Consider the following 16487-nt stretch of genomic DNA (forward strand, 5'->3'; position numbering starts at 1 on the left):
ATTTTATATCATTAGTTTTATATTCAAATCGAGCTTGTCTAGGAGGATTTTACGATCCATAGTGCTTAAAATTTAGTGGATACAGTATGGCAAGTTGCGATATTGTCACGGTAGCGCAATCGAAGGGCAAAAGATCCACAAGAAAACAAAAGAAAAAAGTGGATTCAGTTGTTCCCTAACTTCCCCATCATCACGGAAGCAACAGTGAATAGTATAAAAGATGGCTGTCGACAGGGGCACTTTACTATTTTTCATAGTGATGTTCATCTTCCTTTCTCTACCGTCGGGTAATGAGGAACCGCGGTCGGATATTGAAAGAGAAACGTTAGCAACATTTCAATCACAAGCAAGTCAGGCACTGCGCATGTTAAATAGTTCGGAATATTATCTGGGCTATGGGAATATCACTGGGTATCAGCTTTCATATGACGATTATCTCAGTCATAAATCCGCGGCCGATTGGCCCATCCACAAGTACAGCAAGGAGCATCCCTGGATTGAAGATCAAAAATACTCGATATTGCCCAATGAGGTGACTGATATCGTGAAGCAGTTCTGGGGGAACGATAAAGTAGAGATGAATGATGGCAGAGCTTATATGTTGAACATATCTGGCACTGCTCATGGGGAATTTATACCCGCTGAATCTCATGTACATCCAGTTAATCAGAAAATCCCAAAATACTTGAAAAAGTATTACAAAGAGAGGACAACCAATGACGATATGGGTTTGGATGAGTCAAACTCAGACAAGGACACAAAGAAGACGGAGAGTGGGCTATCGAAAGTTGGAAATATAACTACACCAGGTTTGATTTCAGTAGGTATCACAGCGTTTCAATACAATTTTAATGAACCTAAATTTCATGTGACAAACACGAGCGACCACGTTAATGATGCAGTTGTGGCTAGGATTGATTTGAACTTGAAAGATTACTCGGAAATCAATGACTATACGATCGAAATGGATGCGGTATATTATCAGAGTACTGGTGCGTTGGTTGCCACATCAAACTCGGCCAAGTTTTATGGATCATATGGATTGAGCCATTTGACAATGAATGAGGGTAATTTTGCAACAGCAAAGAAACTTATGACCCAGTATAACAATATGCGAGACGGTAAGTCATTATCTTTGGATGACATGAATGGAGCAATATTGAAGGCGTTTGATCAATGTGAAATGATCACATTTATGCAATTCAACAAGACTGGTTTCACTCATGATGAGTTACGGTATATCGATGCGGAATTGAAACATCCGAGTGGGAAACCATTGCCTGACACTTTGCCAAAATTGTCGGTCAAAGAATTTCTCATTTATTCGCCTAACTGTGGGATCATCTTGACTAACAAACCGAATTCTTCGTTTTCCGGGGAAAGAGTTGAAGTCTGGTACAAACAAATTAGGCATTTGCTAACTGGACTTTTGGTATTGGTTTCAATCCAATTGTATCTCACATTCAATCAAGTAAATGCTGCAAGAACACCGGGACAATTGTCAGTTATTTCAAGCAAGACGCTATATTTTTTTGGATTCGAGGACTCACTATTGGCTATCATTTCGTTGTTATTGTCAACCATCGCAACCGATTTATATCTACTTCTTGCATGTGTCGCAACTATTGCATTTATCCTGTGTGGTGTGTTTGAAATGCGGTTTTTGGTTAGTGTATTGACGACACAAGCGAATGAGCGTGGGACTACCTGGTGGGAAATTATGAGAGGATCACGACAAGAATCGTCACCAGCAACAACTCCTACTTCCGTGGAGGAGCCTGCCGAAGGCCCCCTTTTACCATTGGCCAATACACCCACTCAGCAGCAGCAGCAGCAACAGTCCCAAGATCAAACACCAGAGCAGCAAATGCAAACTGAACCCAATACCGCGTGGCAAGAGACCTCCTATAGCAATTCGATATTTGCTTCCGGATTTACGTTGTCCATTGTTGCCATGTTTCTCATATTTTCGTCTTTTGATTGGAGACGCAAGTACAGAATTATATTTGAATACATCAGCTTGATCTTTATCAATTCGTACTGGGTGCCACAGTTTTTGCGAAACACTTTGAAGAACAGAAGGAACTCGTTTTCATGGCAATATATTATTGGGAGCAGCATTGTCAGAGTTGTACCCATTTACTATTTTGCATTATATAAGGAGAACCCATTGAGACACAGATACGATCCATATTTGTGCGTTGTTGTCACTAGCTGGGTTTTGATACAATTAGGGTTATTGTTGCTACAGAATAGACTCGGTGCAAGATTTTGGATTAATGAAAAATGGTTACCACAAGCTTATGATTATCATCGTGTGTTGTCGTTGAAGGAATTAGAGGAAGGAGGAATATCCAGTGACTTATTAGCAAGTTTCAAACAAAAGACCTCGTCGTCGTCGTCGTCGTCAACAACAACTACTGAGACTAACAATGACCGACGCGCTGAGGAGTTTGTTGATTGTGAATGTACATGTCCAATTTGTATGACCGATGTTACGATACCAATATTGGTGAAGGATAAAGATTTAAGCGAGGCAAAGAAAAAGAATCTTCATCAACATTCAGGAGCTGCACAAAAGGAGTACATGATTACTCCATGTCAACACATTTTCCATGCTGACTGCCTAGAGAGTTGGATGAAGTATAAGTTACAATGTCCAGTCTGTCGAACTAGTTTACCGCCAATTTAAACTAATGGATAAATGATGAATTGAAAAAGGGTGAAAGCATGAATTGTTATCCCCGTGTAGCTGCGTCGTCAGAATTTTTCAAAGTTTTCCATCCACGGTTCAGAAGGGGGCGGGTTTTCAATAAACGCAATGAAATGAGGAGAAAATTTACTTGTACTATATGTGTAGGACTTACATTTCTTATTTCGGGTATTTGACTAACATATGCACATCGTATAGAACAGCGGAAAGTAACTAATGTTCATGTGATACGTGGTTTTAATTCTTATGTAAGCTGTTGTTGATGGTTTCGGCGAAATTGCTCGTGTATTTTCAAAGAAGGGAGTGAAGACGAGAAAGGTGCTCTCAAGAGCACAACCACTGGGTCCATTGCCTGTGACATCTTTTTGTCCCGAAACGTACACCAGTGGTGACACTGAAATCACTAAAGGAAAGTCAAGAGTGACTCATAAAACTATTTCCATGGTCATTCCGAAAACATAACGGCTAAACATTTTGTTGAATCGGAACCCAAAGTGATGGTTAGTGCGCCATACGCGTATGGGCCAAAAAAACAAATAAACTAAGTGCCCTAAGATGTCTATATCCCACGGATGTGGCCAAAAAGTAATGATTGCAAGGGTAATTTCGGAATATAATCTTTACCTATAATGGGAGTTTCATGTTTCCGCATGCAAATCAAAAACTTTGGAAATTTTAGAGCCCCCTTTATGATGAAAAGCCTCACCAATTGCTCTTTAAGGATATAATTTAATGAGCTTATTACATAATTATTAGATAACATTGTTTGTACGCTTTACGTAACTTCATATATAAGAAATTAAAGATGTCACACAAAACGACAAAAATCGGATGATCTTTTTTTTTTTTTTTTGGTGTTGGTATTATTTTCTAATAAGCGCTAGAAACTGACATATGTATAGAAAACCCAATCAGTTTACTCACATACTTCAATGTAACAACAAAGTCATTTCCTATTGGCAAAACATTTACATCAAAAGATATTCACAAGCAAGAATAAACAAAAAAATTATTCTACTACATATAACATTTGATTGGAGGACTTTGACCATTTTTCTTTTTCGGTTTTATTTCATTGAAAATATTTCATCATTGACACCCCTTTTTCTTTATTTTTGAAGTGAACTAGCTGATTTGCACTTGAGCTATAAAGAGATTCACCACTTACAACAAATCGAACGCAAATCCAGATAATGTCACAGTTGGAGGCTAGTTTTGATGGGCCCGGAAGGCCGGACAATGAAAATAAGATCTTTGACCAAAGCAATGACATGAACATCCTTGACGACGGAAGTAACAATATTTTGGGCGACGTTTATGGAAATGGCCTTGATACCATGAATGCCCAATCAGGGTTCAATTTTGATGAGACTGACGATTTTCTCAAGTCCATTTCAGGTGTGTTGGGTAACAATAAGCCTGACTTGGCGAATATTAACCTCAATAACGTCAACTACAACAACTCGACATTATCACCTTCCTCGATTAACGGAGAAGAGGTTGGTTTCCCAGAATACTTGGGAGCTTATCCTGATCAACCTCAGGCTACTTTTCAAAGTGGTCTGCTTGAACAACCGTTGTATGCCACAAGGATAAGGTCACATTCGTCATCAATTGCTACTTATAATGGTGAAAATATATCACCTTTGTCCAATAACACCAATGATACATCTGACTACACTTCGCCAGAATCAGTTCAAAATCACGTAATTGAAAAACCACCGGTGAAGCAAACCAAAAGAGGCTCAGCTTCCAAAGTGACAAAGCCTAAGAATCCCAAGGATAAAAGCTCACACAATATGATTGAAAAGAAGTACAGAACCAACATTAACTCAAAGATTTTGATCTTGAGAGATGCTGTACCTGCTTTGAGAATTGCCGCTGGTGCCGAAGACGTCTCCTTGGCTGATTTGGAGGGTATTACCCCTGCTTCGAAATTGAATAAAGCCAGTGTTTTGACCAAGGCTACTGAATACATCAAGCACTTGGAGCAGAAGAATGCAATGTTGAAAGACCAGAATGAGTACTTGCAAAAAGTTCTTCAAGAGGCTAACTTGAGCTCACAAATACAAATGCCCTTAGCACAACGTCCAATACCAAGCTCCCCCATGGATGGGAGTCAACAAATATATGGAGACATGAGACCAAACAGTCTGCAGAGTTATGATCACCAGGCTTACATGCATAACCAACAAGTGGCAGCAGGCCAGGTAGCTCCATTACCAGTACCACCACCACCATCATCACAACAACAACAACAGCAACAGCAACAACAACAGCAACAACAAGAGAATTCGAATGGGCCCAACAGATACTTGTTAGGAGGCATGGCAACTGTCATGGCTACTTCCTTGTTTGGTGGTTCAGGTGAGAATGATTTCAGAAGTTTGAGTGCATTGCCTTTTGCCTCATACTTGTTCCCAAGTGCATTTTTGAATCCAACACCTGCTGTGATCCACTTGTGGACATTGAGCAAGTTATTGTTGGTTTTGGGAAGTTTGTTCACCGTTTTTTACCCAATGGTTCAAAGTTTTGTTAGCAAACCCGGTGATAAAGGGTTAAAGGTAGCCACCGAGTCTAGTACCTTGATGGATTGTATTTTGGTTTCATTATACATAAAAGTGCCCAACAAGTTGTCCGAGCAGCGTCGTGAAAGAATCATTGCCAACTTGAGAGGAGGCAACAACTGGAAGCAAATGGCTTGGGACTACATTGAATTGTCATCATGTGAATCCAATTTCGAAAACACATTTTTGATGTTGTTGATTGGCACTTTGTTGAAAAACAAATTTGAAAGATTTTCGCCAATGATTAATCACTTCTTAACCATGAAAGGTGGATTGATTGTAAACCTTGATTACCGTGGTAGCAACAAGACATTGATCAGATTGAGTCAGTTGATTGGTAAAGTAGATGGCCTTTCGATGTTTTCTAGTGAACCATTGATGACGAGATTGAGCAATGTGGCAACTGGTCAATATATGAACGCTGGTGTCGAAGACGGACAAGATTCAAAATACGTTGAAGCTTATCAGTACACTATTGGCGATTACTATAATTTGATTATTCAATGGAGAATTATTGACATTATTCATGCATTAAACTTATCCTATTTGGAGAAATTGAACGAAGAGGATACTACACAAGTGTTTACTGATTTGAAAATTGTTGAATCAATCATTGACAAAAAATCTCCAATTTGGCCCCAATTTCAATTGTTTATGACTATAGTGGATCCAAATCAAACATTGACATTGATTCAAGAGTTGAAAAACAAAGTTGAGTACCAGGTCAATAAATTCAAATCCGATTGTAAAGACTTGGAAGAAGAAGATTCAGAAGATTCAGAATATTTATCGTCAGATCTTGATTTTGAATCTCTTGTCAAAAGCTTGAACTTGGTGTCACAAGAAGAATTGATCATACTATTATCGTCATTAGTCACGTACTATCACAATCTTGACGATAGCGATAAAGAGGCCGAATTTTTAAGATGTTTGAGAATACCCAATAAGAAATTCAGTTTGTTGACATTTACAGCATTGATCAGTATGCTTACTGCAATAATTCCTGGTCCTGTTGATGACTTTGATGGTACTTCAGAAATATTGATTCTGGTTCGCAATTGGATAAAAGAGGGTTATTTGGAGAGGAATAAGTTGGACACACAATCTGTTGACCTCGACCCTAAATTGTTGGATTTGTTGCTTTACAAGGGAAAGATAATAAATGGCATAGATGTTGAAGAAGATGAAGAGTAGTGGGGGGGGGAGACAACACGTTTGGTTTGAGTTGTTTTAGGTTCCTTTTTTTTTTCTTCGTTTCATTGTTGTTTTTTCAGTGTGATATTTGTGTTTAATTTAATGAGATCGTATAGTTTGAGATTGAATGTCAAGTTATTAAAGTGCTTTATCTTTGTAAGATGTACACAACTGAGTAAAGTCATTGAACAATGAATTTATCAATTTCTTATGGGTTTTCATCCTTTGCGTACTTCGAAGAGGCAACACAACTGAGACAAAACAATAGCTATTGTTGTCTTCCATGACTGAAATTTTACTAATTGATAGTTGGAGCAATTTAGAATGCCGAATTGAGCTGAAGTTTGGTGTCGCATATGTGAAGTACAATTGTTCCGGAGAACTGTCACGAATTTCCATGCAGTATACCTTTGGGGACAATTAGTTGCTCATACACCTAAAATGTATCCTCGGCCAAATAGGCCCAATGCAAAAAATGGCGTCCCCCAATGAAAACTCGGATTGCACCGGAACTCCCCGAGCATATTACACAATGCGGGAAGAGCAATTGCCTTTCATGTAGGTGACACGCACATTCCCATTTTACAATGTCAAAGAGGAATTGTGGTGGAATCGCGGACAAATATTGAAAGTTAGGACGATGAGATTTCTTGGATAGGCAATGGTGCATTTTTGCTTGTTTTCTCATACAATGCCAATATAAGTTTAGTTACGTCTGAAATATGTCTTGCAATTAGTGTCTTTTTTATTTTTTATTTTTTATTTTTTTTTTTGATGCCGTACAGTGAGAAAACAATGCAAAATGTGTTTGTGCTGTATTGGATTGGGCTTAAGAATGCAGGATTTGTTGAGTTGTGATAATAAGTTTGTTATTTTGTTTATGTTGAATCTATTATTAGAGTCGCTTGTAGTTTTGGTAATCCAAGACAAGTGGGGCGGATTTAACTGCCGACGTTTTGAGGGAATTATCATGTGGAGTTTTAAAGAAACACTTGCTCTTTTAGCTGAAGGCTTTTAAGAAGTTTCTAGGGACCTACTCATTGGCATGAAACTACTATAGTTCACAGTTATGCTACCAAGTTTACCTACAAATGAAGATTTTTGTACAATAAGCAACAGACTGTACCACATACACATCTTTTGTAATTGCATCAATCGCCGTTATTTTGTGTAAAAGAACTAAGTAACATGTTACCGCCGACAAAGTCATTCCTCCAAAAACCTTCGCTTGCATTGTTTATGCACACTTTAATGCTCATCATCACACAAAAACCAATCCACTAAAAGATTTTCGAAATATTTGTCCATTATAAAGTTTAACAAAAATCGAGTGATTTTGTAATTACATGGGGAGAAAACGGATGGAGCACTTTAATTTCATCATACTGATTTATCTTTTTATTTTTATTTTTTTTTTTCAGTTTCCAATGCTAGAAAAGTTGTGTTATGCTTCTGTGAAATTGTGCATATGTAAATGCCAGCAGTGCAACTGTAAAGTATATTTTAAAATAACGCCACGTTAAGATGCTTTTAGATCTTTTCTCGCAAGATACGAAATAGATGAAGCGTTTGGACGTTTCTGAATAAGCTCCTCATTGAATTAGGGTAGAATACCAGTCCAGTGGTGTTGTCGGTATTGCAGAAAAATCCCATGCATATTGCAACGGAATAACCTCATACCGGACATATCGCTCGCATTCAAAAGGTTATGAAATAAGAGAAAGATCTATTGTAATTGATCCTTTCGCAAAACTTTACATTGAATTATAATATTGATGACGAGCAAAAGCATTTGTTTGTGACGTTTGATTATAATCGTGCTTTAGTTTATGGCGCATGCATCGTTTAAGTGCCATGCAAAATAAATAGAGTTCTTGAAAGATACAAGCTATGCAATAATGGGGCAATATAGATAAAATTTTATTACTTTCTAGTAGCTGCATGGGAACATTCTAAAACAATAATTCCAATTATGAAACGTAGCAGCTTCGAGGTTCCAATCTTCATTGGAACAAATGGTTTCTGATGGATTTCTAGAGTAGCTTTAGGAGCTTGATGTCAGTATTACGCATAATATGCCCTACATAGTCGTGTCTGGGCTCTCCAATGTATAGAGTTTATTATGTCTTGTCAACATCGAGTGAGCTGTTTCAGAATGCTAGCGACGATGCGTTCAAAGTGCCGACTTTAGGTGAAAGTACAACAGGCATCTCAACAGCTGAAACGATGACGTTTGCAGCATTACATATCCGTAATTGATTTACTGACAAGAAATATTCTTCATTTGTGTAAAGTAAGTATGTGAAATTTATACAAATTCGGATATCGAATGTGTCTCGGTAATTTAGAACTTTGCGATTCCGTGAAAAAAAAAATTGCATCACTTTTAGTGCCACGAAGAACCAACAAGTATGTGATAAAGATTGCAATAGGGCGACTCGATACAAGTAATAAGAATGTTGGGAAACACAAGGCAGCTATTGTATACGCATGTGTAGATTTGTTTTTATGTTGTTATACTTTAAAGTTGTCACAAGATGCAAATAGACGTAGTTCCACAAAAGTTTCATACGAATGCAAGATGCGCGAAGTTAGTAGTTGACGCTATATCTGGTAAAGAGCTTTTTCACTCAAAAGAAGCATACGCAAAAATCAATATGATAGGACTTTGTTTACCTGTAATGGCTCCATATTCGCTTTACTTGTCTTTTGTCAAAGATAGCAAACTTAAATCTGCAAGTAATACATAGACGCATGCTTTAAAAACTTTGTTACTAAGGCCCACTTGTATTGTAATAGAGAATTGACCCCAGTTGAGTATTTTTTTTTTTTTCGATACGGGATAGTGTAATTATGATTATAAATTCATGGGATTACCGACATATGTAATTCATATCGGGCAGTTCTTGGGTCATGAAAAACTCGCCTCGATAGGACCACTGCAGCGCCGATACCAATCAGAAAGAGAGAGTGGGGCTTGTTTCTATTCTCTCCATTCTTGTTGATTGTTCTGACGAGCTATCATCAAGTTTCTTTCACCCCCCCCCTCTCACCTCGACCATAGTCGCTAGCTCCCGCTAGGCGAGATGATGACGTTTTGTTGGTAAAAATGCGTGATGTGTTAAGAAAAAATTGCCTTCTCCTCTTTTTTCGACATTCTTGTGGCAATTTAAAATTCTTTAAACTCGTGATGTTTTTTGTGGTGCACAAAAAGTTTGCAGTTTGTGTCATGGTGGAGAAAAACATATGAAATTCAAAATGTACTGAATGACCAAACTCTTTGAAAGAGTAATGCATAGTTATCATCTGCTCAAACTCTGTTCATTGTAGAGTACCAGACTATTGATATTTGATTAATGCACGTAACTTCAGTCTTCACAGCTTGTTGGGTTCACGACATGCCGCTATCAAACGTCAACAGAAAAAAAGGGCTGGCTATGAGTGTAAAAAGTTCTGTAATTAGATTGTACAGTATACAGAATACCAGCCCAGGTTCAAAGTACGAACCAAACTTTCTTTAAACGCCATGCACATACTTTCTTGCTACTTAGGCTACTAATTACTTAGTTCGTAAATACAGTGAAGACAAAAAGGTTTAGTCAATGCAGATAACACTAAAAAGGAAGCGGAGAAAATTCAAAGTTTCATGTCAAAACATCACTTGTCTAGAACCATTGTTACTGAGAACTCGTCTCCGATTGTGCTTTAATCTCTGTCTACGAACAACTCGTGGTCAACAGAGGTAACTTTTGTGGTATGTTCAGATAAACAAACAGGAGAAAAAATGAACCGAAAAAATTATATGTGCTGTGTCCGTGTTGTTGCCTTGTTTGTGTTAATTGCATGTTAAACAATAGATTTTGGACACTCTTTTCTTGTTTGCAACACAAATAATCGAAAGGGTCAGTCACACACGTAAAGATCCTTGAAATAAGGCCACTATTTCCTATACACACAAGAGCAACCAAGACAATTCGTAGGACCTATAAGATAGCTGGACACTGATTTTTCCTAACGAGTGTACGTGCACAAATTTGAGAGGCATGTATCTTTGACGTATGGATAACATTCATGATTCAAGAGAAGCGTCATTCACATGAAGGTATAGAGGCTAACGATTGCAACAATCTTTAAAAGTGTTCCCCAAACCTTTGAATTCATCAAACAGTCCTCTTTCAAACGCTCGAAGAGAACTGCTTTGGATTCCAGCAAAGATGTGGCACAGTTGACCTCGAAGCAAATAGCGCTACAACTTCGAGGCATCATCTTGCATTATACAAAAGTCTATAAACAAAGCGAACACCAAAGTAACAGTTAGTAATTTGAGGCTATGAGCTTTCGGCTTTTATGTATAAATGTGACAACTTTCCAAATGCTTATAAACTTCTCATTTTGTACCGATCCCTATTGTGTTTGGCTCTTCAGTCACCTTGATACAAAAGTTCATGATTATTCATATTATAGTGGTTTGGGTAGGTCATCTAGTTGAAACTGGTGATTAATGTTCCATTTGTGTTACAGTGTGAGTGTGTTGTGTCGTGTCGTGCATGGATATAGAATGTACGTGTCGTCATCTAAAAAGATTATTCAATTTGTGTCGCTTTTTGAATTCTCATTTTTAGACACAGAGTGACGCAAATAAAAAAAAAAAAAGTCATTTGTCGCCAAAATACACGAACCGACAATCATTTTTTTGGATGCCGACTGTACTTTCCATTTTATGCATATGCATATGTTTATGCGCACAAAAATATGACAAAGCTACATATACAGGTGACTAAACAATACAATGGCCAACATATAGTAAGAGTTGATAATACTATAAGAGAAGCCTTTGCAAAAAAAAAAAAAATCAAACTTTACAAAGTCGCAGGTAGCTCTTTTCACCACTTTTCAACACTTTCCATGGGAAAGTCTTCCACAAAATGGAGTAATATTTTTCCGTGATGTCGGTAAGAAAGCAAACACAATAGAGAGATGAAGATCGGAAATAACCCGAGCGAAGATCACAAGAGTCAAAATGAAGAGAACAAATGAAAAAGGAAGGACAAAACCGAAATACTGAACACCACACAACATATGTGGAATTTTCGTTTGTTGTGTTTTTGTAATCCAGAGAAAAGCAAAGACTAAATTTAACTTTTAGTTTGACGGTGCAAAAACAAAAAAAACAACCTTTTGACTTTTCAGTTTTGTTCAACAAAATGATTCTATGCTCCATTTTTATGGTTTATTTTATTTTTATTTTATTTTTTGCTTCCTCGCTATTGTTCTACGAAGTTGCAGATTTGTTTTAATTAACTGTATGGAAAAAACGAAAATAAAAAAAAAAAAAAAACATTTAAAACCTAGTACATTCTGACCAGAATCGAGAATGGAAATACAACATTTTTCAAAAAGGTGCTGAATTTCAAAGACCAGGGTGAATATGCTATCAGATTCGGATGGATCGTCGACCTCTGATAATCATGAGTATACCTTAGACGACTACTACAAATTAGTTAAACCCTTATGGTCGCACAAGAACGTTAAATTTAACCCAAAAATCAACCACCACAAAGCGTTCCGCACGTTAGTCGACTTTAGTTTAACACGAACCATGTTGATGTCAGACTCACAAAAGAGAAGTATTGGTTTAGGTGACTTGTCAGCTATCAAGATTAAAAACATTGATAGTATAGTGGTTCAAATCAACGATAATAGCTCAGACATTCGCTCATCCATTGCCAACATTATTCATACCGACAAAGAGGGTAGTAAAGGTACAAGTCCGAGGTCGTCAGTTATACAGACTACGCAGTACAGATCATGTTTGAGATCAAAGTATATTGAGTTTTGTCCCCATACTGCTATCAGTACCTATTTATTTAGTCGATTTCATATACCTGACCACAACGGCCTAATCGAGTTTCTGTTGGAGGATACTTTGAGTGCAGATACAATAAGCATGGCCAAGCTTCTCAAGGGAAGCCATAAAGGCGCTCCAATGTCATCATCACATCAAATAAAGACGAGATTAAAAGCCTTGGAAATTGCTGGCTTCAACCATGAGGAGACAAACTTGAGAAAATTGTTATTGGCTCACACTTTTGAGCTACCGAACGAATTGTCAGCCAAATCTATTGATGATCTACCGTTTCATGCAATGGTCCAGCTAGCGGGGTTTGAAGATGTGAGTGACTATTCCATTTTGCGAAATTCAATCAACCCACCACAAGCTCTCTTGAGCAAAATATTTCCTTTTATTGACACACCATTAGGGGGGGAATGTGAAAAAGCAGAGCCACAAAGTGATGATATGGTTGATGATGAGGTAGTCGTTTCGGATACATGCGCAGGTGATGACAGCAAGTTTATTCAAATTCGAGAGTTGCTTAGTATGCTACGAAGAAATTTATGCCAAGACATGCTTGTCATAAAAAAACGATACCCCCATAACCCCCTTCTGACAAGCGAGATTTTCAACTCTACTGAATTTGAGGAATTTGTCAAGGAGGTTGAAAAGGATGGAGATTATGATCGCTTGATGAGAGAATCTTGTTTCAATCCTCAAGATGATGAAACTGAGAGTGATTCAGACGACCTTTGGCCGTCGCTGATTGATTTTGACTCAAAAGATGATTTACAACGATTAGTGGAATTTCAAAACAATAAACTTAAAAATTTGGAGATGGATGTTGCAAAGAATTTACAACGACAAGCTGAAACATCAAACTACTTGTATGACTTCATTGCCAAGCAAACAGAGGTAATGAATAAGCAAAGCGATTTTTTGCGTAATATTCAAAACTCCATCAATGGGTTGATTATTTTAAGTTCTTCCAAAAATAAAAGTTCAGAGTATTTGGCACAACAAAGTTTGCAAGATACAGCTAGATACATAAACAGTGGGGAGAATGAACATATACGTGCTGGAATTGATAATACTTTAGAGTTGTTATCACGTATGAGAGGACAACAGCAACAATATCAACAAGGTGAAGGAAGTGGTGGTGGAGCAAACACCCAACAACGGCAACAACAACAACAACAACAACAACAACAACAACAGACACAATTTTCGCAACCATACAGATACGCTTACGCGACACAAATCCCATCTGCGTATCAAGCTTCACATCTCCACCAGCCTACACCAGCAACAGTTGCACCACCAACTTCGACGTCGCATCGACCATCTGATGCTTCTGCCTCAACCAGATCTTCAATGATTTCAACCAATAGTCCACACTTTCAGTCGTCGTTACCACATTTTGCAACACAAACGCATCAACAGCAACAACAGCAACAACAGCAACAACAGCAACAGCATCCACCACCACATCAGCCACCCCCTCAATTTCAAATACCCTCGCTGTCATTATCACAAACCCCAATTAGTTATACTCCTGGATTACCACAACCATTACCATCTCACCAACCTCACCAAGTATTGTCTCAGCAAAATGAACCATTTCGAAGCTCGTCCACACCTTCAGTTGCAATTGCACAACCCACGCAACCGGAGCAGCTCAGAACTGCAAGAGAGTTGACTTTAGCAAGACGATTGTCGCGTCAAGCATCCACGTTGTATGAGATGTGGGACGATTTCAAAGGATTAGAAGAGGAATTGAAACAACAGAATATATCAGTTACCGAGTGGTTAAAAGTTCATGGTTCATCTGAGCGTCAGTTTCGTCATACTAGATTGAAAATTATTAAGTTTGTTGAAGACGAAGCCATGAGACGAAATACTCCTGTTGAGATTGTTAAGGAGATGTTACATAATAAGATGAGGAATAGAGTACGTCCTTGGACGTTAGATGAAGTTCAAAGGATGTTGACTTCAGGTAGAAGAATCGACTTGGATGATCCTAGATTGTGAGTTCATGTTTAATTTTGACTGTGAGATATGTTGCACTCACAGATTTGGTGTTGTGTATTAATGAAAAGTTACTACTACTTGTATGATTGTATACGTCTTATTAATAAAGAGTTGACCATCAATTCCCTACATTAAGTTGCACCCAATAACAACCTAAACAAAAGAGACCCTTCGCCACATCAAAACACTGAGAGCCCCCGTTATTGACAGATCTGTCTAGGATTCAAGTTTCCAATTGGTTGTACCTAGGCTCGTAAGTGGAGAGATTTGTATGTAAGTGGTGGCTGTGGTTTGTAAGCTGATCTTAAACGACCAACCCAAGTGAGGTATGGCGCTTGTTTTTTTGCTTTTTATTTTTGTCCTCTAGTAAATCCTGCACACGCAACAAACTATGTAGGAGAAATGCATTATTGTTTATTGTAGTGTTGTAGATGACGCAACTGGTTACTTGCGGTTTCGCTTATGCCCGACCACTATTTTTCCCACACAATAAGCATCTGTATAATTCTTCCGAAACTGCAGCTTAGCTGTACGATTTTCTGCTATTCTTCCAAAATGTGTTGCTCGTGCTCTTTTTTTTTTGTACTGTTTTTGCCAAATTATTGGTTACAGCCGCTATGCATTAATTAGCCAGTTTAGGGAATATCTCATATCATTTTATAAAAACAATAGGAATTAAAACTAGAGTTGGTGCTTTCTTTTTGGTGACGATGAGCATATAGCCTCTTTTTTAGATGCACCTCATATTAAAGAGAATACAAACTAGACCTCTTTAAAGTGTGTTACTAAAAGAGTGTACAGCTTATATGTGTCTATTGTCTTTTTTTTTTTCACTTTTCTTTTCTTCTTTCTATCCAGTTGTACTCAGTCTTGATTAAGCCATAAAACACAATGGGCCAAATGATAACAATAACAAACTAAAAAAGAAAAGAACAATGTTGGGAGAAGCTCTGCATATGACTGGTTTTTGTATAACATTTGAGAACACCATGGATTAAAATATTCCGATTATCAAGCAACGTCAATACCACGTTCGGGTTTAGGGGAAGCTGTCTCTTGAAATTAGTATTTAGTGAATCCAGTACTTGAAGTCCATTCGATCCAATCGAGTCATCTTTTTGTGTTTGGCTGCGAAAAAGAAAAAAAATCAGCAAGAACGAAGAAGAAATTAGGATAGTAATAAGTATTTCCATTTTCTATGTCATTATCTTTTTGGAGGTTTACTTCGCTATGGGTTTCTATAACTAAAGACAAAAAAATGACACGACACTAGGAACTGGAGCAAATGGAGACAAACGTTTGATGCGAATACAATATCTAAATATTGATTGTTTTTTCTAATAAGAGTTGTCTATAAGCATCTGTGCGTACAGTAGTAACCAATACTAATAAGTGATTGAACAGGCTTCCCTTTTTGTTCGCTTTTGTATTGGCTTTCGTTTTGTGTCATTCCACGGGTAATCGTTCTTCTTTCTCATTTTTTCCTTCTCTCTCAGATTTCAAACTTTTCGTTGTCATAGCAACCATACCATGCGAGAAAAAATTATATTGTAAGTTTTAAATGAAATACTTACACAAAGTCAAAAAACGCACTTTAACTAGAGTACACTACTTCCTCGTTTTCTATAGCATTGACTAAACTGGTATCTCTGAGCTTGTGTAGTATCAAAGCAACAACACACCACAGAAACTCATAATAGGTGACGCATCCGAGGGGTTGTTGGTGCAATTGATTTCTTCCACAAAAGTAGTTGGGGCCGATGAAAACAATGGTTTTGGGGGTAGAGTTGGAGGATCATTTTGGGGGAAGGGGGGGGTGTATGTACACAAACAAGGCAACGATTTCTTGAGGAAACAACGGGTGGAGGATTATTCGGTGGCTGTGGTTTATATCAAAGCAGCTATGTGGAAGAGGTTTTAGAAGACCACCACATCAGGAACATGCAATTTGTATGGTGTACCATCTTTTTCAAGAAATAAGCGCCTGTTTTGAGAGAAAACTTGTTTCCCCGTGCCGGATTCAACAAGAGGACAACCAAAGTTGACTAACCGTCAGGAACCAGTTTTTTCGAAGCAGCTAGATCGAGCACGCACAAGTGCAATATCTTGGGAGTGAATTTTGTTTCTTTGGAGGATATAAGCCAAAACA

At 37.9% G+C, this 16487-nt stretch overlaps 3 protein-coding genes across 3 annotated transcripts; all 3 read left to right on the forward strand. All coding sequences in view use genetic code 12, as the record gives it.

Moving 5' to 3' along the window:
• Window positions 1-220: 220 nt before the first annotated feature.
• CPAR2_603430 (ubiquitin-protein ligase) lies at window positions 221-2692 on the forward strand (the record flags this gene model as incomplete). The annotated part of the gene is made up of 1 exon (XM_036809523.1): window positions 221-2692. The coding sequence occupies one exon, from the start codon at window positions 221-223 to the stop codon at window positions 2690-2692; it is 2472 nt and encodes an 823-aa protein (XP_036663110.1).
• Window positions 2693-3906: 1214 nt separating this feature from the next.
• On the forward strand, window positions 3907-6474 carry CPH2 (Cph2p; the record flags this gene model as incomplete). The annotated part of the gene is made up of 1 exon (XM_036809534.1): window positions 3907-6474. The coding sequence occupies one exon, from the start codon at window positions 3907-3909 to the stop codon at window positions 6472-6474; it is 2568 nt and encodes an 855-aa protein (XP_036663111.1).
• A 5428-nt stretch (window positions 6475-11902) lies between these two features.
• Window positions 11903-14338, forward strand: CPAR2_603450 (uncharacterized protein; the record flags this gene model as incomplete). Its single annotated transcript, XM_036809546.1, has 1 exon — window positions 11903-14338. The coding sequence occupies one exon, from the start codon at window positions 11903-11905 to the stop codon at window positions 14336-14338; it is 2436 nt and encodes an 811-aa protein (XP_036663112.1).
• Window positions 14339-16487: the final 2149 nt, after the last annotated feature.

This window comes from Candida parapsilosis, contig 005504 (assembly GCF_000182765.1).
Source record: "Candida parapsilosis strain CDC317 annotated contig 005504".
Classification (NCBI taxonomy): Eukaryota; Fungi; Ascomycota; class Pichiomycetes; order Serinales; family Debaryomycetaceae; genus Lodderomyces; species Lodderomyces parapsilosis.